This window comes from Anolis carolinensis, chromosome 3 (genome assembly GCF_035594765.1).
Source record: "Anolis carolinensis isolate JA03-04 chromosome 3, rAnoCar3.1.pri, whole genome shotgun sequence".
In the NCBI taxonomy this organism is placed as follows: Eukaryota; Metazoa; Chordata; class Lepidosauria; order Squamata; family Dactyloidae; genus Anolis; species Anolis carolinensis.
Window position 1 is genome coordinate 54,454,486 of NC_085843.1, and position 23,205 is coordinate 54,477,690.

Consider the following 23,205-nt stretch of genomic DNA (forward strand, 5'->3'; position numbering starts at 1 on the left):
GATAGCCGGCGTTATCCGTATGTCATGTGGCCGGCATGACTGCATGGAGCACCGTTACCTTCCCTCTGAAGCAATAACTATTGATCTACTCACATTTCCATGTTTCGAACTGCTACATTGGCAGAAGCTGGGGCTGACAATGGAAGCTCACCCTTGTCCCACAGGTTCGAACCGCCAGTCTTCTGGTCAGTAAATTCTGCAGTTTAGTGGTTTAACCCACTGCGCCACTGCGGCCTCCAACCTAAAAATGGACCATCCTAAATAAACCAGTCTGCCAAGGGATGGGAGAAGACATGGGAAGTCTAGCATTCATGTCTGATGAAAGACTTCAAAAACTATTACCAAATGAGAGCATTGATCAATTAAGCTGAGTACCCTGTGCTCCCAACAGTTAAGATCTTAGGTTGAGATCTTGGAAGTGTTAGTGATCAAACCTTGGACCTACTTCTTGGGAATCTTGTTCACTACCACCGAACTCTTCTCTTGGAATAAACTGCTAAGTCAGGGGTCCCCAAAGTAAGGGCTGGGAGCGGAGATCCAAAGTCATTTACTTGGCCCCTGCCCTAAAGGTTGTCCAAAGTCTGAAATGACTTGAAGGCACACAACAATCCTAATTAACTTGACTATTTTGTCAGCCTAAAGCAGGCCCACACTACCCAGTGAAATACTGGTAAGTTTATGTTGGTTAAAATTGTTCTTCATTTTAAATATTGTAGTATTCTTTTATGTTCTTTTGCACTACAAATAAGATATGTGCTGTGTGCACGTTTTTCCCCCTCTTCAAACTGTAGTCTGGCCCTTGGCTTTAGAAGTTTGCAGACTCCTGATCTAGAGGAAGGCTGTCTCGCCTATGAAGTCGAGCTCTTTCTCCCCCTCCCCCTCCACATGCCCTAAGGCAGGTCTTATGACCAGATTGTGAACTGAAGCCTTGAGGAACCAGTTTCTCTGGCACAATTCAGTCACTTCACAAAAATAATAATAATATACAATACAAAAAAACAAAACAAAAGCCAAAGCCTTGCTTGCTGGCTACCTGCTGATCAGGAACTGATAGGAAATTCCAGCTCTACCCATTGGCAGTAAGCTAGTATACTCCCACACCTTGATTTCTCTCCAGTAAAAAACATGCCCCTTTATTTATCAGTGTTGTCTGGAGTCATCATGAATTTAAGTGTATTATTGAAAAAAATTACTTTTTATCTTGAAAGAAGGAATGTCCCAATCATGCTGATAAGCAATATGGAGGAGTTGAATTTGGGGTTAAGGGGCAAAAAAAAAAATCAGGTCATCACTCGCTGATGAAAGAGTTGTGTTTTTAAAGAGTTGTGTGAAAAAGGAACTGGGAATGTGGAAACAACCTCCCCCTGTCATTGTCCCCCCCCCTCAACAGATAATAATAGTTTAATAATAATAATAATAATAATTTATTTTTCTATCCCACCACCATCTCATCTCCCCGAAGGGACTCGGGGCGGCTAACATGGGGCACAGCCCAAACAGAGACAAAGTATAACAGTTTAAAACACATATCAATAAACTAAAAACAAAGATACAACAATCAAACAAAATAATCAATTAAAACATAGCATACAATAAAACATATAATGACCAAGCAAGTGATGTAATAATACAAACATCAACCACTATGGATAAAAAAGGGGGTTGGGCCTGAAGTTACATGATTTCAAGGCTTTTTAATAAAGTGCATGGACAGTGTCAGAGAGTCGGCTGGGATAATGTGGGATAGGATAAATAGGAAGGGAAATAAAGTGCTAAGAAGCAATGTGTCAGAGATAAGGGCCTATCATGTTGGTGGCTATTCAAACGCACACTGAAAGAGCCATGTCTTCAGCTGCTTGATAAAGGCAGACAGGGTTGGGGCCTGATAGATCTCCAGACTCTGCATGAAGTTCTTCACAGAGGTCTATCCTTACCGAGGGAACTTCTTTTATGGCTGAATTGCTGTTAAAATAAAGAAATGACGGTTGGAACTAGCTACATAAAATATGTGTTTGCATACATATATAGGTGGTAGCTGGGTGTGGTGTAGTAATAAAACTATAAGACAAAGAGGACCTTGTCCCCTCATAGAAACTTCCCTTGCAGCACAGCATGCACACTTTATTCTGGTGAGTCAATGAATTCACTCAAGCAGGAAAAAGGGAACAGGCACTTGAGGAAGATGAAAGCAATGAATTCTGCCCAGGTTCCTCCTTACTCTGTGCTTAGTCTATAATTTCAGGTGATCTCAGGCAAGACAAGAGTGTCTAAATTAAAATAGGATACCTTTAAAACAGTGTTTCCCAACTTTTTTAAAAAACCAGGGACCACTTTGACCAGGGACTACTCTCCAACATAGTACCAAAAGGGCTACAAATCAGTTTTTGGCCAACTTTAGATTGGGTTTGGTTATTTGGGGTGCTTATTCAAAAAATTGCATTGGATAGATCACATCACCTCTAGTTTCTCATATAGAACATATGCCATCCAGTAGTCGCCATCTTCTCGCCTACAGAAAATCATATTTAATAATCTTGAGCTGATTTTCCCCACATGTCTCACAGACTTTATTTTAGGTCTCACAGCCCACAGGTCAGGAACCACTGTTTTTTAAAAAATAAAGTCTTATACCTTAAATGTAGTTTTATGTAGTTAGAATTTGCGTGTCAATAAAAATATTTTGAAACAAAAAATATATACATTGGCCTGATTTTGAGGGTGGGAAATGAGTCTCTGGACAGCTAGGGTGGCAACACAGAACATATATCTATCAGTGCTGGCAGAGTTATCTTCCTTGTCATCCTGTGATGCATATGAGGGGAAAAAAGGGATTAGAAATACAGGCATATCTCAATTTTTTTAAAAAAACTCTGAAGGCTGGTTTTTGATGGCAACCATAAAAGCATCTGACAATTGGCGAAAGTTGGTCAAGGTGGATAGGAAACAACGAGGAGGTACGGTATCTCACAAATGCTGTGGTCTTGTTTTGCTGCTGCTAGGTGACAAAAATTAAAAAGGTGGCACCAAAATGTTTTCAGAAATGATTATTCATGGTAGGACTGGGGGAGGAAAAAATATACAAAATAATACAAAAGGGTACTTTTTGAACCATTTCACACAATTATATGAGAATTCAGGCCTTCTAATACAACATGAAATCTCCTTTATCCGAATAATAATTGTGCAGTCATTTTTTTTGTTTCAAAAATGGCCCAAGAGAGATAGATTCGTCTTTCTCAGCCTTCTTTCTCATGTATAGACAAAAAAATCCGCAGATGTAGAGATAACATCACAGACTGAGTTCTGTTAGCTTTGCAGTGTATCCATCCTGACTTGGTGCTTGTATGGTTTTCTAACCAAGATGACAGAGATCAAGATGGACTTCCTTGCATCCCCCCTCTCTCTCTTCCTCTAGTTGTGGCCGTTGTTCATGCCCTCACAGTGGAAACACCTCAGCCCAAAGTGGAGGCGGCAAGAGGGAAAAATGCCACTCTGAACTGCATCTTCCGCGCCGCTACTACGAGTCCACAAGCTGGAGATTTTGTTTCCTGGCAAAGAGTACATGACACGGTAAGCAGTTTATGCTATAGAGCATAGAGTTGTGTGGGATATAAGAATATGCATGAATATTTTGGGGGAAAACATTGAGGAAACAAGTGTGTCAAAGAAACAGAGTTCCTTTCATGTCTGCTAGAAACAAACACATCAAGGGTTCCTTTGTCTTTGGTAGCCTCAACTCTGTTTCCTTATTCTCAAATTCTTAATTTTGTTTCACATAATGAAGCACTGCCATTTTGGCCACAGTCTTGATGAACAGCTGTTGCCTGCAAATGAGGATATATCCCGCTATAAATAAAAGATGCATCTGTGGTGACTTAGATGAGGATCATGATACGCAATTACACAAAAGCAAATTCTTCTCTGCTGCTAAACAAGTGCACACGTTCCTGCAGGCATGTAGCTCAACTCCATCCACAATGACATGGAAGGAATCCACCTTGACAAACACTATTCTTATTCCATTGTCTCCTCGTGCTTCAGAGACCAGAGGAAAAGGAGACTGCTGGTTGAGTGGAGGTCGCACATCAGTTGCAACACATCCCTTTGGTTTCAGAAAACACTGCTTCCCTTCATTTCTCCTTCTTTCCTTTCCCCTACTTTCCTGTTATTTTTCCCTAGAAAGAAATGTCTTCTTTTGGATTTCTGAATGTTTCATTCTTCAATTCAGAGCTGAGCATCATTCTTACAGTAACCCGAATAAAATATTAGGAAGGAAGATACAGGGGATGCCAAAACTGTCAGACAATCGTCATAGATGAAAAAGGACTAAAATCAATACTGCAGCCTTTGAAAACTTACCCATGAAATACATGAAAGCAAAGTTGCCTTTGACAGCCAATGAGGTGTAGCGGTTTGATCACTGGACTGCAAATACGGAGACCGAAGTTTGAATCCCCATTCAGCCATGAATATCCCCTGGGTGGCCTTAAGCACGCCACACTCTCTCGGCCTCAAAGGAAGGCAAAAGCAACCCCTTTCTGAACAAATCCTGCCAAGAAACCCCTGCAATAGGGTTGCCATTAATCAGAAACAACCTGAAGGCACACAACAAAGAGGAAAGACCTTCAAAGCATCTTAGTCGCCATGTGTGTCATGCCAAGATATGGGAATGAAGCAATGGTGACAGAAGGGCTGCTTGGAAACATTGATTCTTCCCCAAATGTCAAAATGTGGGTCATTATTTCAGACAGAAATGTTGCAGAGATTCAGTCAAGCCAACTGCTATTTATTTCTTTTTTCCTCCCCTGGACAAACTGCAGCCACTTCACAGCTTTTGCTGGGCACCATTATGGTGGCTACGGCCCAACAAACAAACAAACCAATAAACAAGGAAGCCCAAGCTAGAGTTGGTTAGTTGTCAAGGTGACATAAGGCAGGAGCTCTGATCTGCCCTGGCCAGCGCAAGGTTTGTTTGTAAGAAAGGCAAACGTTTGAAGGCAGCTAAACAAGAATGTCACTCTCGAAATGCAGAGCTCACAATGTTACTTTTCAAAAGCAGTAGGCAGAGCTTCAAACAATTACCTGTATACGTATATGTATATATATGTATGTGTGTATGTGTGTGTGTATATAGATAGATAGATGATAGATAGATAGATAGAGAGAGAGAGAGAGAGAGAGAGAGAGATAGATATGTAAATGAAGAAGATAACAATACAACCCCTCCCCGCCAGATAAAAACAAACCAAATCAAGCTAACGGAATTGTTACTTCCTCTGTTTCACAATTACCAATTACTTGTTGCTTTTTCTCATTAATTTTTGGAGGCTGAGATGTATTCTTGGTGGCATTTTGAGATTTTCTCCTCATTCCCCCCCCCCCCCCCCCCCACAATGTGACATTGTTTTCGAACTTGGTTGCCAAAAGGCAACCAAAAGGCAATAGGCAACATAACAATGAATACAGTGGGCTACAAGTTGTAAAAGTAAACACAACATGTGACACTAATTGTAACAAGCTACTTTCTTGGATTTTGGAATTATGTTATACAGTAATTCATACAGAAACTTCCCACACCTTATAAATTTGTTATGCAGCATATTACATGGCTTTCAAAGATAATTGATGTGTAAAACCTGCAAAATTAATTGCTAGCTTGTTACATTATTTAATTTATTTTGATATTTTTTAAAGAAAAAATCTGGGATTTATATGAAAATGGCAAAGAACATGAAAAACATTTGTTCAACCTTTCTCCAAAACTGACTAAAATTATTTATGCACACAATTGTTCTATTATTTTCATGTTACAATATTATTGTAACATGTTTAATCAAACCTCTGCAAACCTCTGGTTTGCTGTGAGTTTTCAGGGCTGTATGGCCATATTCCAGAAGCATTCTCTCCTGACATTTTGCCCACATTTATGGCAGACATCCTCAGAAGTTGTAAGGTCTGTTGAAAACTAGGCAAGTGGGGTTTATATATCTGTGGAATGTCCAGGGTGGAAGAAAGAACTTTTGTCAGTTTGAGGCAAGTGGATGCCCGCAGGCAGGAAGAAGCCAGGCTTTGAAGCTGCAAGGCCATTCAATGCTAATCAAACCGGCCAATTGCAACATTCACACCTGCCTCAAACAGAAAAAAGTTATTTCTCCCACGCTGGACATTCCACAAATCTATAAACCCCACTTTTTCTTCTTCTTAGCTAATTGCATATATTTAAAGAGTGCAGTACATGAACTGTACTTGTATCATGTTCAAATACTGGGAAACCTCTTATTACTATGAACAGCCTTAAAAGATTTAGTGAAACAACTTCTCCCCATTCTTTGAAGCTTTAAAATGGTGGTGCATTAAAGAGCATTGGTGACTGTCCTAACAAGTATCCTTCATTCCTTGGAGTAGTATTTAACTCTGCAGCTTTTGAATAAAATACGCTGCTCTGCAAACTATCTGCACAATGTATAAATCTATCTTATCATCCCTCTGTGATGCTTGGATATTTAGCATCTACTACCCATAGTGGAAGAAGAAGCAAGTGACAGAAATGTGGTCATTTTTATCGTCCTCAATAAAAATTTCTCCACAGGAGATATTGGGGGTGGCAAAGGGGAAGAAGGCCCCTATGGGCGCAAAAAAAAAAATCTTTAATTTTCCTTTGACTCAATATTGTGGAAAAGAGCCCAAACCAAGGATGTTGAGGTATGCAGATATTAAATATTGAAGAAAGGATATTGGAGACATGCAGGTTGCTGCTTGGATTCTGCTGAAACTGAATAGGAATACTAGAGCCCAATGGACAGATGATGGGTTTTATTTTTATCCCATCTTTTTTCTCAATATAGGGACTCAAGGCAGCTAACAATGCATATCAAACAAGACTAATTAAAAGCAATACAAAGATATAAAATATAAAATTAAAAAACAAACAACTTATATTGTTAAAACCATGTTAAATATAAAAATATGTTAAAAACTTCACACAAATCATACAGCATTAAAAGGCCCAGTCTGTATCAGTTTGTAAACACCTGATGGCGGATCAATGTTTTACTTGCCAGTGAAAGGCACACATTAATGGAGATACAGTCCTTCAGATAACCTGGGCCCAAGCCATACAATTTCAATAGTGAAGCAGAATCCTTGTTTTACAGAATGGAAAAAGTGGGGTTGATGAGTCAAAGATCTGTGCAACAAAATTATGTTTGACATTAAGTAAGTCTATTTTTTAAAAACTGGTACCCATCTCTCCTACCTAGGAAGAATTTGCTTCCAAGCAACTTATCGGTGATTCAGAATATAAAGGAGACAATTACAAAAACCGTTTGACGTTCTCTGGAAATGTAAACAATGGCAATGTCAGCATCACCCTTACTCAGTTGACCACGAATGACAATGGATCCTATCAATGCACTGTCCGTCTTGCTGGGGAACTCCCTGCGAAATCTGTAGAGATAAAACTTGTGGTTCTTGGTAAGACACATTCTATGCTTTGCATTGTTACCAGTCCCATATTTTAATTGTCTAGCATATTTCAGCATGTAAGAAATTGTGCCTGTGATAACCAGGAAGTAAACTGCTCCCTAAAAATGATCTTGTGTAAAGCAAGGAATTGTTGTTTTGGATCAGAAATGAGAATTATGCAGTTTTGGTTAGGTTGAAGAGGAACATTTCTGTGTTCTAGGGGAAGGATACACTGCTTTCCTCATCCATTAAGATTCAAACATCCTTCAGCATGAGGACACAAATACAGTGAACACACAGAAATGCCCTCCTTATAGTACTTCAAAGTAAGTGTATATAGCAGAGCTTTCCAAACATTTCATGTTAATGACACACTTGTATCATTTCTTGACACAGTAATTCAGTTTTACCAGCAAACCAGAGGTTAAACCAATCCCTTATAAGAGATACGGACACATAAATACATAAATTATAATAACGAAATGTATGGGAACACAGCATTTCTCATGAACACCTTTCATTTATATTTTTTAAAAATATGGTATATGATTTGTAAGATGCTATGAATTTTCAACATATGTTCGTGTAACACACACATTACACCTGACATACTAATGTATCGTGACACACAGCTTGGGAAGCTCTGCATTTCAGGATAAATTGCAAGTATTTATTACTTCTGTGCGTGCTCAGTAACAACCACTGCCTTAATGTGTCTTAATGTTGGCATTATCACTCCTGATTGATAATGCCCAAAGTGGTTCAATTCCATAGAAATGACAGGGTTTTCCAGATTGTTTCACTAAAAGCTCACTCCTCCAAGCCTAGCCTTGGGGAGAAGGGCTCCAATCGGCTGTTCTGACTGTCCTGGGGCCCATGGCTGTGGCTAACGGGATCTAGGGTCCAAAATATCTGGAGCACAAAGAGTCAAAACCTCTGTTATATCTTATTTTACAAACAGTCCTAAGGTTAGCCAAGCACTTTAGCTCATTTGTGAAGTGGTATATCAAAAGTTGAGGAAGGTAGGAAAACTGCCTTGTACCAGGTGAAAGTTACTACTCAGATTGGCAGTATTTGTCTGTAGTCTCAGACAATCTTATTCATCAAATGCTCCCTGAATGGCCTTTCTGTGGATCTCCAGGTATTGTTAGATTGAAACTCCCAACTTTGCTTATTGGTTAAGCTAGCTAGAGTTGCCAGGAGTTGCTCAGATATTCAGCAGTATCTGAGGAGTGCAAACTTCTTCTCACCCATTTTGTATTTGAAGGTTCAGTAAACAAACCTGGAACCTTCTGCATATGAAACAATTGCACTGTCATCGAATTAAGATCCTTCTCTATTACTGTTATATGTACAGAGCCATAAACAAAGTCACAAATGTATATTGCATTGCATATTTTAATAGAAAATCCTTATGGGCTACTGCTTTTTATGAAGAACAACATGATGTCAGCAAGCAACACAGTTTTCATTGTTATGTTGCTGAGCCTGCTTTGCTTATTTTTTTCTCATTCCATAGTGAGTCCATCCAAGCCTGTATGCACTGTTGTAGGGAAAGCAGAATACGGACAAAATATTAACCTGACCTGCAATTCTGTGGAAGGATTTCCCCAGCCTCAATATTCCTGGCAAAGTTTCGATGCACAAAATCAGTCTCGACCACTTGGGGGAACACAATTTCCAGGTATGTCAAATTCAATTAGATGGCAGTATTTCATGGTAAGAAATACTCCCTCCCCTGATTCAAAATGACTTAGTCACTTAGATGATCTGTTCCTCAGTTTTTGCGCAGATCACAACATGTTTTCTATTCACTTCAATTCGTATCTATTTTGAGTACAAGTTGATCAGTACGACTATGTTCGTCTCTCACATTATACACCCTACGGAATGAATCAGACCATTGGGTGGGAGGACAACCAAAAGTTTTGTCCATCCCCGCGGGTATCATATTGCTCTAGTATTGCTCCAGTGCCCATCTGTTCTGCACATCATGTGGCCTGCAAAGCAATGTTTGAGTTGGGCAAAATATCACTTTTGTTATTTTTTGGACATCCTCATTGTGCAGTCCACATTCTCTTACACTCAAAAATGTACCTGTTTTGACTTACATACAAATTCAGCTTAAGATATTGATCTATCTATCTGGGGTAAAATCTTCTGAACAGCAAAGCAATCACAACTGGGGCACAGAGGTATTAACCCTTCCCTTTGCTATGCTATGGAGCCTCCGGTGGCTCAGTGTATTAAAAGCGCTGAGCTGCTGAACTTGCAGACCAAAAGGTCCCAGGTTCAAATCCGGGGAGCGGAGTGAGCGCCCATTGTTAGCTCCAGCTTCTGCCAACCTAGCAGTTTGAAAACATGCAAAATGTGAGTAGATCAATAGGTACGGCTCCAGTGGGAAGGTAACAGTGTTACATGCAGTTATGCTGGCCACATGACCTTGTAGGTGTCTATGGAGAATGCCAGCTCTTTGGCTTAGAAATGGAGATGAGCAGATACGACTGGACTTAACATCAGGGGAAACCTTTACCTTTACTTATGCTATACTTATGCTATCCAAAGCTTATATAAACGTATATAATCTTTGGATAGCATAAGGACGGGTCAATACCCCTGTGGTGTTTGTTTTGCTGTTTGTGCCCTTGTTCAGAAGATTTCACCTCACTTTCTGTCCTTGTTAGAATTGGATTTTGAACATTTTGGTTTGTTGTAGAAACTAGGACTGGCGAGAAAGCTTCAGTGGAGACATCTTTTCCCTATGATAACTTTTTCAGGAATGAATTTATTTATCTGCTACAGAGGAAAAGAGCTCCGGTCGACCGGGATAAATAGATAAAATAGATTTATCTCACTTCCGGTTGTCTCACCCCTGATCTTAACTATGAGTTGCATGTAAATCTGATGTTTGTAACTCAGGGACTGTCTGTATACTAATGGGTGTTTTTTGTGGGTTTTGAAAGATGTGATACCCCACACTATGAATCTTGCTACTCTCCTTGAAATTGAAATCTCTAATGGAGGCCGGGCTGTGGCGCAGGCTGGTTAGCAGCCAGTTGCAACAAATCACTCTGACCAAGAGGTCATGAGTTCGAGGCCAGCCCGTGCCTGCGTTTGTCTCTGTCTCTGTTCTATGTTATGGCATTGAATGTTTGCCTTATATGTGTGCAATGTGATCCACCCCGAGTCCCCTTTGGGATGAGAAAAGCGGAATATAAATACTGTAAATAGATAAATAAAATAAATGTGAGATGAAGATTTTGCGATTTGTGTTAAGTGGAACTGCATAGTTTTTGCAGGTTCTTTCTGGAAGAGATGATGCAAGTTTCCCTTGTTTGTGACTGATGAGATAGATGTGTGAACTTTGTAACTCTTTTAAGTAGGCTCAGAGCACTAGTTCATGTCATGGGGGATATTTGTGTGATTCCTTTAATTCTTGCTTGATTACTGTCCTTAGAATTCTTTTGCTAGTCTTTGCAAGCACAAATGCGATGCCTGCAATAAGCAGCATCAAAATGTTTTTCCAGAGAATTATTTATTTATTTATTTATTTACAACATTTATACCCCGCCCTTCTCACCCAAGGGGACTCAGGGCTCAGAAGGAGAGATAAAGGCAGGTGGCTTATTTTTCCTCCTCCAGTTAAATAATCCTGTTATGCAAACATTTTTCAGCATTTGGATGGAAGACCACTTCCTCTTGATTTTCTAAATAACTGCTCAAAATAGCTCAAGACAACTGCAAAAAACAAAACAAAAAACAAACCCATAAGCAGCAATAATGTGCATGTTGTTCTCCAACTTGACCTACAGATGGTGGCAGTGCACTAGAAAAATGTGTTCCCTTTCAATGCACTGTGAATTGAAGAATTGTCCATTCTTGATGAGAGCCATTCATTTTTTTTTCTTTTAGAAAGGTTCAATATATTAACATTTATATACTACAAGTTTAGGAAAAATGTAAAGACAAATAGCTATGTTGCAGCAATAGCTGGTACATGCATTATTAATAAGACATGGCTTCGCTTAGATAGATAGATAGATAGATAGATAGATAGATAGATAGATAGATAGATAGATAGATAGATAGACCTGTATATGCAGTGGCGCAGTGGGTTAAAACCGCTGAGCTGCTGAACTTGCTGACAAAAAGGTCGGCAGTTCAAATCTGGAGAGCGAGGTGAGCTCTCGCTGTTAACCCCAGCTTCTGCCAACCTAGCAGTTTGAAAACATACAAATGTTAGTACATCAATAGGTACCGCTCTGGTGGGAAGGTAACAGTGTTCCATGCAGTCATGCCAGCCACATGACCTTGGAGGTGTCTATGGATAACGCCGGCTCTTCGGCTTAGAAACTGAGATGAGTACCAACCCCCAGAGTTGGACATGACTAGGGCCTCTGCGAGGAGAAGATGGGGTAATGGCGACAGGGGTTAGGGAAAAGGCAGAACTGCTTAATGCCTTCTTTGCCTTGGTCTTCTCATAAAAAGAAAGCCATCTTCAACCTCAGAAACATGAAATGGACGAAGGATTGGGGGAAATCCAACCCCAAACAGGGAAACAAGTTGTCCAGGAACACCTGGCCGCTCTAAATGAATTCAAGTCGCCAGGGCCAGATCAACTACATCCAAGAGTACTGAAGGAACTAGCTGAAGTTATTTCAGAACCACTGGCAATCATATTTGAGAATTCCTGGAGATCGGGAGAAGTCCCAGCAGATTGGAGGAGGGCAAATGTGGTCTCTCTCTTCAAGAAGGGAAAAAAGAATGACTTAAACAATTACCGTCCGGTCAGCCTCATGTGGATATCAGGCAAGATTCTGGAAAAGATCATTAAGGAAGTGTCTGCGAACACTTAGAAACAAATGCAGTCATTGCTAATAGTCAACACCGATTTACCAAAAACAAGTCATGCCAGACTAATCTGATCTCTTTTTTCGATAGAGTTACGAGTTGGGTCGATACAGGGAACGCCGTGGACGTAGCGTATCTGGATTTCAGTAAGGCCTTCAACAAAGTCCCCCACAACCTTCTGGCAAACAAACTAGTAAAATGTGGGCTAGACAAAACTACGGTTAGGTGGATCTGTAATTGGCTAAACGAACGAACCCAAAGGGTGCTCACCAATGCATCTTCTTCATCTTGAAAAGAAGTCACGAGTGGAGTGCCACAGGGTTCTGTCCTGGGCCCGGTTCTGTTCAACATCTTTATTAACAACTTAGACGAAGGGTTAGAAGGCACGATCATCACGTTTGCAGACAACACCAAACTGGGAGGGATAGCTAACACTCCAGGAGACAGGAGCAGAATTCAAAACGATCTGAACAGACTAGAGAGATGGGCCGAAACTAACAAAATGAAGTTCAACAGGGACAAATGCAAGATACTTCACTTAGGCAGAAAAAATGGAATGCAAAGATACAGAATGGGGGACGCCTGGCTCGACAGCAGTACATGTGAAAAAAATCTTGGAGTCCTTGTGGACAGCAAGTTAAACATGACTCAGCGATGTGATGCGGCTGCTAAGAAAGCCAACGGGATTTTGGCCTGCATCAATAGGGGTATAGCGTCTAGATCCAGGGAAGTCCTGCTCCCCCTCTATTCTGCCTTGGTCAGACCACACCTGGAATACTGTGTCCAGTTCTGGGCATCGCAGTTGAAGGGAGATGTTGACAAGCTGGAAAGCATCCAGAGGAGGGCAACTAAAATGATCAAGGGTCTGGAGAACAATCCCTATGAGGAGCGGCTTAAAGAACTGGGCATGTTTAGCCTGCAGAAGAGAAGGCTAAGAGGAGACATGATAGCCATGTATAAATATGTGAGGTGAAGTCATAGAGAGGAGGAAGCAAGCTTGTTTTCTGCTGCCCTGCAGACTAGGACACGGAACAATGGCTTCAAACTACAGGAAAGGAGATTCCACCTGAACATCGGGAAGAACTTCCTCACTGTGAGAGCTGTTCGACAGTGGAACTCTCTCCCCCGGATTGTGGTGGAGGCTCCTTCTTTGGAGGTTTTTAAGCAGAGGCTGGATGGCCATCTGTCGGGGGTGCTTTGAATGCGATTTCCTGCTTCTTGGAAGGGGGTTGGACTGGATGGCCCATGAGGTCTCTTCCAACTCTACTATTCTATGATTCTGTGATTATTATTATTATTTTATTATGACACAGCAAACAAGATAGATATGCTGGATTTCATATCACAAAATCACAAGTTGAACACTTCCCAAGTGTCTAGGACTGTGTGATGTATTTTCGGATGATGCGCGCAGATCCCAGCAGGGTGGCCTTTTGCAGTTGGCAGATCGTAATTTTGTCAATGTCTATTGTTTCCAAATGCCGGCTGAGATCTTTTGGAACGGCACCCAATGTGCCCATCACCACCGGGACCACCTGTACTGGTTTCTGCCAGAGTCTTTGAAGTTCAATCTTGAGGTCCTGATAGCGGCTGAGTTTTTCCTGTTGTTTTTCGTCAATGCGACTGTCACCTGGGATGGCGACATCAATGATCCAAACCTTTTTCTTTTCTACAACTGTGATGTCTGGTGTGTTGAGTTCCAGAACTTTGTCAGTCTGGATTCGGAAGTCCCACAGTATCTTTGCGTGCTCATTTTCCAATACTTTTGCAGGTTTGTGATCCCACCAGTTCTTTGCTGCTGGCAGGTGGTACTTGAGGCATACGTTCCAATGAATCATTTGGGCTATATAGTTGTGCCTCTGTTTGTTGTCTGTCTGTGCAATTGTCTTACAGCAGCTGAGGATATGATCAATGGTTTCGTCGGTTTCCTTGCACAGTCTGCATTTTGGGTCAACAGCTGATTTTTCGATCTTGGCCTTAATTGCATTTGTTCTGATGGCTTGCTCCTGGGCTGCAAGGATCAGGCCTTCTGTCTCCTTCTTCAGGGTCCCATTCGTGAGCCACAGCCAGGTCTTCTCCTTATCAGCTTTTCCTTCAATTTTGTCAAGGAACTTCCCATGCAGTGTTTTGTTGTGCCAGCTGTCAGCTCTAGTTTGTAGTGTGGCTTTCTTGTACTGGTTTTTTGTCTGCTGTGCTTTGAGGAGTTTCTGATTTTTGACTTCAATCAAAGCAGGTTCTTCACTTTGCTTTACATATTCTGCCAGGGTATGTTCTTCTTCTTTGACTGCTTGTTTGACTTGTAAGAGTCCTCTGCCCCCTGATCTTCTAGGCAGATACAGCCCGTCAACATCACTGCGAGGGTGCAGTGAATGATGAATGGTCATGAGTTTTCTTGTTTTTCTGTCCAAATTGTCCAGTTCCACCTGTGTCCAGTTTATGATGCCAGCAGTATATCTTATGATAGGTATGGGCCAGGTGTTTATGTCCTTGATGGTGTTGCCTCCATTGAGCTTGCTTTTGAGAATTTTTCTGACCCTTTGTGTGTATTCTTTACTGACCACAGTCTTCATATGTTCATGCTTGATGTTGTCCAGCTGTAATATGCCCAGATATTTATAGGCCTCTGGCTGGTGACACTTTATTGTTTGGCCATTAGGCATATTTATGCCCTCACTTTCAATGATTTTCCCCTTCTTCAATGCCACTGTCGAACATTTGTCCAAGCCAAACTCCATGCTGATATCAGTGCTAAAAATTCGGACAGTGTTAGTCAGAGACTGGATTTCAGTTTCCGTTTTCCCATACAGCTTCAGGTCATCCATGTACATCAGATGCGAAATTTTGTGAGAATTCTTAGATGTTTGATAGCCGAGATTTGTTTTTTGTAAGATTGTTGACAGAGGGATCATGGCAATTATGAAAAGCAGAGGGGACAATGAGTTATTATTATTATTATTATTATTATTATTATTATTATTATTATTATTATTATTATTATATGTATACACTGCTTTATCTCTCCTGCAGAAGATTCAAAGCGGCTTAACATAAAAGCACCAACATACAATTTAAAGTATACAAATATGCAAACATTAAACCAGGATGAAATATAAACAGTATTAAAAAATTCCCAGGTAAAAACCATTAAAACATATTCAAAGTTAAAAACTGCAGCACCCCCTGAATTGATCTTAAAAACCTTCATCTTTAAAAGTTCCTTCCATCAGGTGTCTTTTGACACATCTGCACATCTCTTTCTTTCCCTTTAATTTGATTTTAATTATCTCAGCTTTAACCAAGGGCGGCTCCAGACAGTGGTTTGTGACACTAGATTTAATATAGTGAGATGGATAAGGATATGTCATGCATTTGTATCTGCTATATTGACACAAACTTTTGTATTTCTTCTTTGGCAACAGGAGGAACGCTTATGCTGAAGAACATTTCTGTAGACACCGTTGGATACTACATCTGCGTCTCCAAAAATTCAATTGGACAAGAAAGCTGCAACATCAGTCTTGCTGTGGTGGCCCGTAAGAGCTTGTGTTGATTAGGAAGTGGGTGACTGATCCGACACAACACAGAAGCGATCAAATACCACTAATTCCACCTGAGGGCTTTTCTGTCACTTTTTAAATACAAAGCTTACAGCTGACTAGAACCAAGAATCAACCCAATACTTAATGGCAGCTGTTCTCCAGGCTGCTTCCACATGGGGCATTTTCATAATGTTGTCATCAAATGTTTTTCCCCTCCATGAACCTCAATTTCCTTACAATAAATATTTTTAAAACCCTTCCAACACATTTTAAAAACATGAGTGCTATTGGTTTTGTATACCTTACTGCATATCTTATGTTTTATAAAGAGACTGGATTGGGTCAATGAATCTAATGCCATTTATTTCTTCCTGGCATATTTTCATCAACTGTGGATTTTAAACCAATTTTTTATTTGTGCTTCCCCATTTATATACTTTTAAATTATTGAAATATATATGTAGTAATACTTCGATGAAGATACTTTATATCAGTTTTTTAAAACTACATTTCCTTTTTATTTCACTTTATGTTTGAAGAGATGGGGTTGTTGTTGTTGGTTTGTTTGTTTTTTTGCTTGTTAGGGGATTCTGGGAGTTGTAGTCTCAAAAAGTAACATTTCCAAGCTCAGTTTTTAATATTACTTGCATAATTATAAAATAGCATTGAAATTAAATAAATATTTGGGGAATTTTAAAAAAATTAATTGATTGACAAAAGTAGCAGATGAATTTTTTGAGAACTAGATACTGTACACAGAAAGTTCTATATACTTTCATCAAGCATGGATAATCAATTGTAGTTCTTTCCATCAATTTATACTCTATCCCCCCAAACAATACATACTCCTGCATCCCAAACAAATCTGTCACTGCATATGGTTTATAGCAAAAGCCTAATTATCAGGTCATGCTAGGAGCTGCCAGTCTGTCAGCAAACCAAATCAACTGTGTCACTATTCGCTAAAAGAATATACAGTATAGTGCAAATAATATTCATGTTATTCCATTATTCAGTGTGTTTCCTTCTTACTTATGACTGGTTATAAGTAAGAATAACCCAGACAAAGTTGCTAGTTTCTTTTTTTGGTTTATTCATTCAAAGACATAGTCATGTTAGTCTGTTTTAGCATAACATAAAAGAATCCAGTGTAGAGCCAGCATGGTATAGTGATTTGAGCATTGAACTATGACTCTGAAGACCAAGGTTTGAATCCCTGCTCAGGCATAAAAAGTCACTGGGCGACCTTGGGCAAGTCACCTTCTCTCAGTTTCAGAAGGAGGTCAAGTCAAATCTCGCCATCTCACCCCCTCCCCAATGATATATTTACCTTTGGGTTGCCATAAGTGAGAAACAACTTGAAGGTTCATAACAAATCCCAAAAAATCTAGTAGCACCTTTGAAACTAATCAGGAAGAAGACATTTCTAGCACATACTTCGGACTAAAGTTGACCAAGTCTACAAAAGCTCTTGCTAAAGATATCTTCTTCCTAGTCTCAAGGGTCCTACTGGATTCCTTTATGTCTCTCCCCTCCTTTCACATTGTTTGCTGAGGCAATTCTTCGATAAGAGGGAGATTAGAAGTAGTGAAAGATAACTTGGTCCAATGTCCCCTCTCTCCAGCCAAGGGAAACTGATCTGGTTTATCAACTGTGGAGTAACTAAATGTAATTCTTCTCCTCCACAGCGTCAATGAATTTTGCCCTTATTGGTGGAATCATTGGTGGACTTGTTGCTGTAGTCATTATCGTCATCATTGTGGCTTACTTTTGTTGCTGTAAGAAATCAAAGGATAAAGACTATGAACTAACGTGAGTACCTTTCATTTGAAAGAGTGGGTGGGATAAGAGCAACAGAATGCCTGCCCTTGAGATGGATAAGGGAACCCACACAAGGGAAATCCTTGTGTCGCTGTGGCATTGAACTAATTTAATCTCATTTGGAGAGGAGGCAAAACAGTTTTCCTTTCCTTTCTCAAACAAAATGCACCCTGTGCTTTCCATACTGTATCCACTATTATCTGCTGATGGAAGACTTTTTGTAATAGGAAAATGTGGTATTTATTTCCACCAATTATAATATGGAGAAGATTCATACAATTAAACATATGTTTTTAAATGCAGTTAGATTTACAGTTGTTGCATGAAATAATTCATTTTTGCTCGGGAAGAGTGATAAGTCTCTTTAATTCATTATCCTTAAAATTAGGGCATATATACTGTAAAGTAGTTTAAAGGGTAAACAGATTATTTTTGTTATTGTCTACTCTCTAATGGGATGAAAATTGTGGTTTGGGAAGAACAGTAGCATACTTGAAATAGATTTTAAGCAGAATGTCATACTGAAAGGTCCAGTGTGCTATTCCATTTTTTGTTTTGACATACATGAAGGAATATACAGATATGCTTAACACAGTGGTGTTACACCTGTGGCCCTCCAGGTGTTTTGATCTTCAGCCCCCAGAATTTCTGGTCATTGGATAAGCTGGCTTGGAAGTTGAAGGCCCAAATGCTAGGAGAACCACAAGTTTGACACCTCTGGCTTACGGGTTGGGATAGACAGAATGTGGCTTCTCGTGGATCTCGGGGGCCTTTTACTGAATGCCCAAGACCCCATCACCAGAAGGAGGAGGAGGAGGAGGAGGAGGAGGAGGAGGAGGAGGAGGTTGTTGTTAAGCAGAAGATGTTGATGAAATCCTCATTGCCATGTTGCCTTACCAAAAATGTGGTACGGCAACATGGTAATGAGGATTTCATCAACATCTTCTGGGGAATGGTCAGAGTTAGACTGGAAGTGAATTCCCCAAAACATCTGGCTATGAAAAATGGAAAAGAAACAGCTGGTGAAGGTACAGCCCACCACATCTAGGTCAAAATTGATATCCAGGTCGACCAGAATAGCCCACTCTTGTTATCAGCAACCAGTCGATCTGTTGCTATGAGGCCAGCTAATCTACACTTGGCTTTTTAACTTCGCTTTCCTGGTGCTTAATCTTTTTTGGGAGTAGGGCCTTGTACCTGAATGGCTCTCATATCATCCAGAACAGCTTTGAGAGAAGTGACCATACAATGAAAAATGAATTATCTGCCCCAATCAGCTGATCTCACTTAAGAGAGATGTTACTTTTGTTGCCCAGTTTAGAGGCATCTTCTTCTGCCATACTGCACTAGAATTAAGCAACTGTTTCTTCTAAAAAGCCAAACACACTTTTTTGTGTGTTTTTAACCAAAAACAAAATCCCTTTTTGCCTACATCCATTGGAATATGGGAAAACAAAATGTGGTAGCACACAGATCACCTTGAATAGTTAACTCTGCTTTTAGGGACAAAGTGCATCTCCTGCCATACTGAACTATATATAGGCAACTGTTCATGAAATAATTTGTTTAAAGGCAATGAACACACTACTTTTTTGGATTTGTACAATAATTATTCTTGGTTCTACTGCATATTTCAGGGTGAGGAAAACATAACATGAAAAGTAGTAGTAGACCTATGAAACCTGGAAGTCATTCTGGAAGATTTAGATGTCATAAATCTATTCATATGCAAGTTAGTACTGTTTCCAAGCCTGCAGTTGGAAGCGTAATGTTGATAGATTTACTACTGTAAACAATTCTGTATGGTAAAGAAGCTACACAAAATGTATCTGCTTCTTCCCCATAACTCCTCCCTGATTTTCTGATAAATCCAAACTGGATGTTCTTGATCCAATGAAAAATAAGTAAAGGTTTTCCCCTAACATTAAGTCTAGTTGTGTCCAACCCTGGGGGTTGGTGCTCATTTCCATTTCTAAGCCGAAGAGCCAATGCCATCCGTATACACCTCCAAGGTCATGACTGTATGGAGCACCGTTACCTTCCTGTCAGAGTGGTAGCTATTGATCTACTCACATTATGCTTGTTTTTAAACTGCTAGGTTGGCAGAAGCTGAGGCTAATAGCGGGAGCTCACCCCGCTCCCCAAATTTGAACTGCTGATCTTTTGGTCAGTAAGTTCAGCAGCTCAGTTTAACCCGCTGTGTCACCGGGAGCTCAATGAAAAATCTTCAAAACCAGAACAAAAAAAAGCTTATGTGTCTTATCAGCTAAGGAAATTATTGTAGTATATCTCAGAGATCACAGCCTACTTCATGATGCTATCATTCTACCTGTCCTACAATAGATCTGTTGGCTTTTAAGTTGCCACAAGCCTTTCTTGCAATTGACTAACATGATGGATCAATAAGTAGTGAACCTTTGGAATGTATAAACATTACGATCTAATCCAATTTTAATAACTGAAAATAAAATTTAGAAAGCAAGACATATACAGCGGGTGGCATTGAACTGCAGGCACCTATTTCATAACTGATATGTGGCCATGGTTCATTTGTTTTTATTAAATGTTAATGTAATCAAATTTTAATGTTCAGCAAGCTTTTATTTAAACTAGGTATCTTGGAACAGAAAACTTGCTGTGCCTCACACTAGAACATGAATCCACTTTAAATCTGGTTTCTGCCTCCTTCAGAGTTCTGGGGTTTGTAGTTTGGTGAGGCCCAGGACCTGTCTGGCTGAGCTGTTTAAAGGACCTTCCCTAAAGTAGATTTAAAGTGGATCCAAGCCCTAGTGTGATGAGGTCCTTAAGTACAGAGTACTATTTTGACATAGGATGTAGGAAAGAAATAATAGCTTTATGCTATGACTTTTACCCCCTTACAGCAGCTCAAGATTCGATTCAGATTGCAAGAAAACTGAAATAATGGTTGGCAGTTCTAGTTCTACAGTATTGAGTCACTGCTTATAACTATGCTTAAAATAAAAAAAAATCATTGTTATGCTAACTAAAATCCATGTCCTTCAAATCCATTGAATATGTAGGGAAACAGAAAATCGCTACCAACCACCAAATGTGCCTACTATAATCCGAGGACCATCTGAAGAAGAAATTCAAAGGGAAGAGGAGGGGGAGAATGAGAACCACACTCTACAAATGCCACCAGCCCGCAGACCATCTGTAGAGTCTTCTGAAGCTGTGGCCTAAAAACAAGCATTTCCAGCAGGGAGAAAGAAAAAGTGGCACACATGGAATATTCCTCCCTCACTTCTCTGGTGTGGCTTTCCAGGACATTATGCACAGCAGATTTTGCATTGGGGTAGGGATGGGGTGGGAATCTGGTGGTGTTATGGAAGACATTAAAACACACCAAGAACAGTCAAGTTAAAAGGCTAACCAGGTTATAAGTTTCTTTCACAATTTTGCCCAAAAAAAGGGGAGGGTAAGAAAATGACATTATAAACATTTTAACCATTGCCACATAATAGACTGCAATTATGTGTGTCTTGTGATTGTAAATTGTTGAGAATTGACACCATCCATCTGCAGCAGGGGTGAGGAACATCTTTTTTGAGCACAGGGGATTCATTGGCCTCAGGCAAGCATATCAGGATGGTAGATCAGCAGAGGACATAGTTATTGTACAATAATTGGTGCTGCTCCACAATTGGCATGTAGCCCTCATGTTTGCCTGAAAACACACACACCAACAAACAATCACAGACATGGAAAGGCTGTGGTGCAGGCATTGGCAAACTTCGGCCCTCCAGGTGCTTTGGACTTCAATTCCCACAATGCCTAAGAGCCTAGGAATTGTGGGATTTGAAATCCAAAACACCTGGAGGACCAAAGTTTGCCTATGTCTGCTCTAATGTGTTTCAAGGCCTGGCAGAACTGATGCCTTGTAGTACAATTTCCCAATGAGCTGGCATTCTTTGGCTCTTGCCTTTTCCATTGCAAAGACCAGGCACTGAGTGAGGCCCTTGTGAATGTTGTCATCTCAAGGTTCCTTTTGAGACAACGATGCTCTAATATTAAGAGGAGACCAGTAAACATGACGGAGAAGTGCCCTGAAGGAGCACTCTCTGGAGCTGGATTCTCCAGGCTTCCAACCTTCTCATTTAGATGATGGCTTAATAGAGGCTTTGAACCTGTTCCTCTCTCAAACTGGTAGGGAAATTAACTTAACAGAGGTCTTCAGGGATTACAGAATTTGGCCTCATGCTAGTTTCCTATCAGCTATTTTACACACACACATAAAGAGAGAACTGGCTCAGATATATCTTCCACTACCACTATAATACCTATGAATATCTATGAGAAAAAAATATATGACACATAAGACAGTTTTATTACATTTATAATGCAACGATGTTTGCTTGCTACATATGTGCTTGATAAGTTCTAGATACTGCCCCTCACAGCTGTGCCTTAGTTCTGAAGATACTGTATTTTTCCATTACTCAAATCTTTCCCCTGCCAATTCATCTATTGCATCTGCTGTTTAGAATGTGATTATATGACTGTCACAAATATTTGTTAGACAGTCCACTTAACCTGTCCCACCCTTGGTTGCATCATTTTGTTCAGATTAATTTTTGTACATTCTTTATATACTAGCAGACACATAGCACTTGTTTTAGAAGTTGACTCAGAAATGAAAATAATAAGAGTCCTCCATTTCAGAAGTGTTCGATTTTCTGCTGTTAGAATTGCAGCTGACTGCACAGCCTCAAATGCATGAATTGTTAATGATTCCTTTTCTACTGAATTTGCTGTTTATTTGGTTTTTGGTTTTTTGTTTGGTTTTTAAAAATAAATAAAATAAAGATGTATTTTAAGCATTGTCTAACATATTTGAGCTCAACTTGTAGCAATAAATAGATAAGCTTCCTTTTGGTATTAGATATAGAGACAGGACTTGACAAGTTAACCCAGAAATGGCAGTCAGTGGCTTTCCTGTCACTGGAGAGGTGAATCCAGGCCAAAATTTAATACAAAATTTTAAGGAGCTGAATTGCAAAGCCTATTTGGGAGATAAGGTTCAGCATGGTGCATAACTTTTATAAAATTTAGGCTAGAAATCAGAGTGGATTCATACATAGCCCTCCAATATGAAAGACACCAGCTGCTGCCATTATATTTTCTATCAATATGTCAACATAATTATAGCTACATGAGGAAATGTCAACTCTGACTAGTTTTTACATCCTTGGGAACAATTTCTTACATTTATAATATAATTTAATAGCAAATGGTTATTGCAGCTAAGAAAAGAGAGCTACTGACGACATCATAATCCATTTATAATATCACCACAGATGAATAAAAAAACCAAAAATATTTTAACACAGCTTCAATGTAACTTATTCATACACTAAAATAAGATGTTTTCAAATCTTCACATTTTCCCCAGCAAGAAGTCTCTTCTTTTAATAGAAGCCAGACGGTATATGACCAATCACAAACAACACATGCAAAATGCAATATGTACATGAAAAAAAAATCTCAGGGTGTGACAGATTTGATATCT

General features: G+C 39.8%; 1 protein-coding gene across 2 annotated transcripts in view; it reads left to right on the forward strand.

The window, feature by feature from the left end:
* The window catches only part of gpa33 (glycoprotein A33), a 32,266-nt gene extending 9,753 nt beyond the window's left edge, over positions 1-22,513 (forward strand). For both annotated transcript variants that reach the window (XM_008107710.3, XM_008107711.3), the window contains exons 2-7: positions 3,416-3,570; positions 7,260-7,473; positions 8,984-9,148; positions 15,735-15,848; positions 17,543-17,666; positions 20,717-22,513. In XM_008107710.3, coding sequence (XP_008105917.1) covers positions 3,416-3,570; positions 7,260-7,473; positions 8,984-9,148; positions 15,735-15,848; positions 17,543-17,666; positions 20,717-20,879 — 935 coding nt within the window. In that variant the 3' untranslated portion in view covers positions 20,880-22,513. The remainder of the gene's footprint in view (positions 1-3,415; positions 3,571-7,259; positions 7,474-8,983; positions 9,149-15,734; positions 15,849-17,542; positions 17,667-20,716) is intronic.
* Positions 22,514-23,205: the final 692 nt, after the last annotated feature.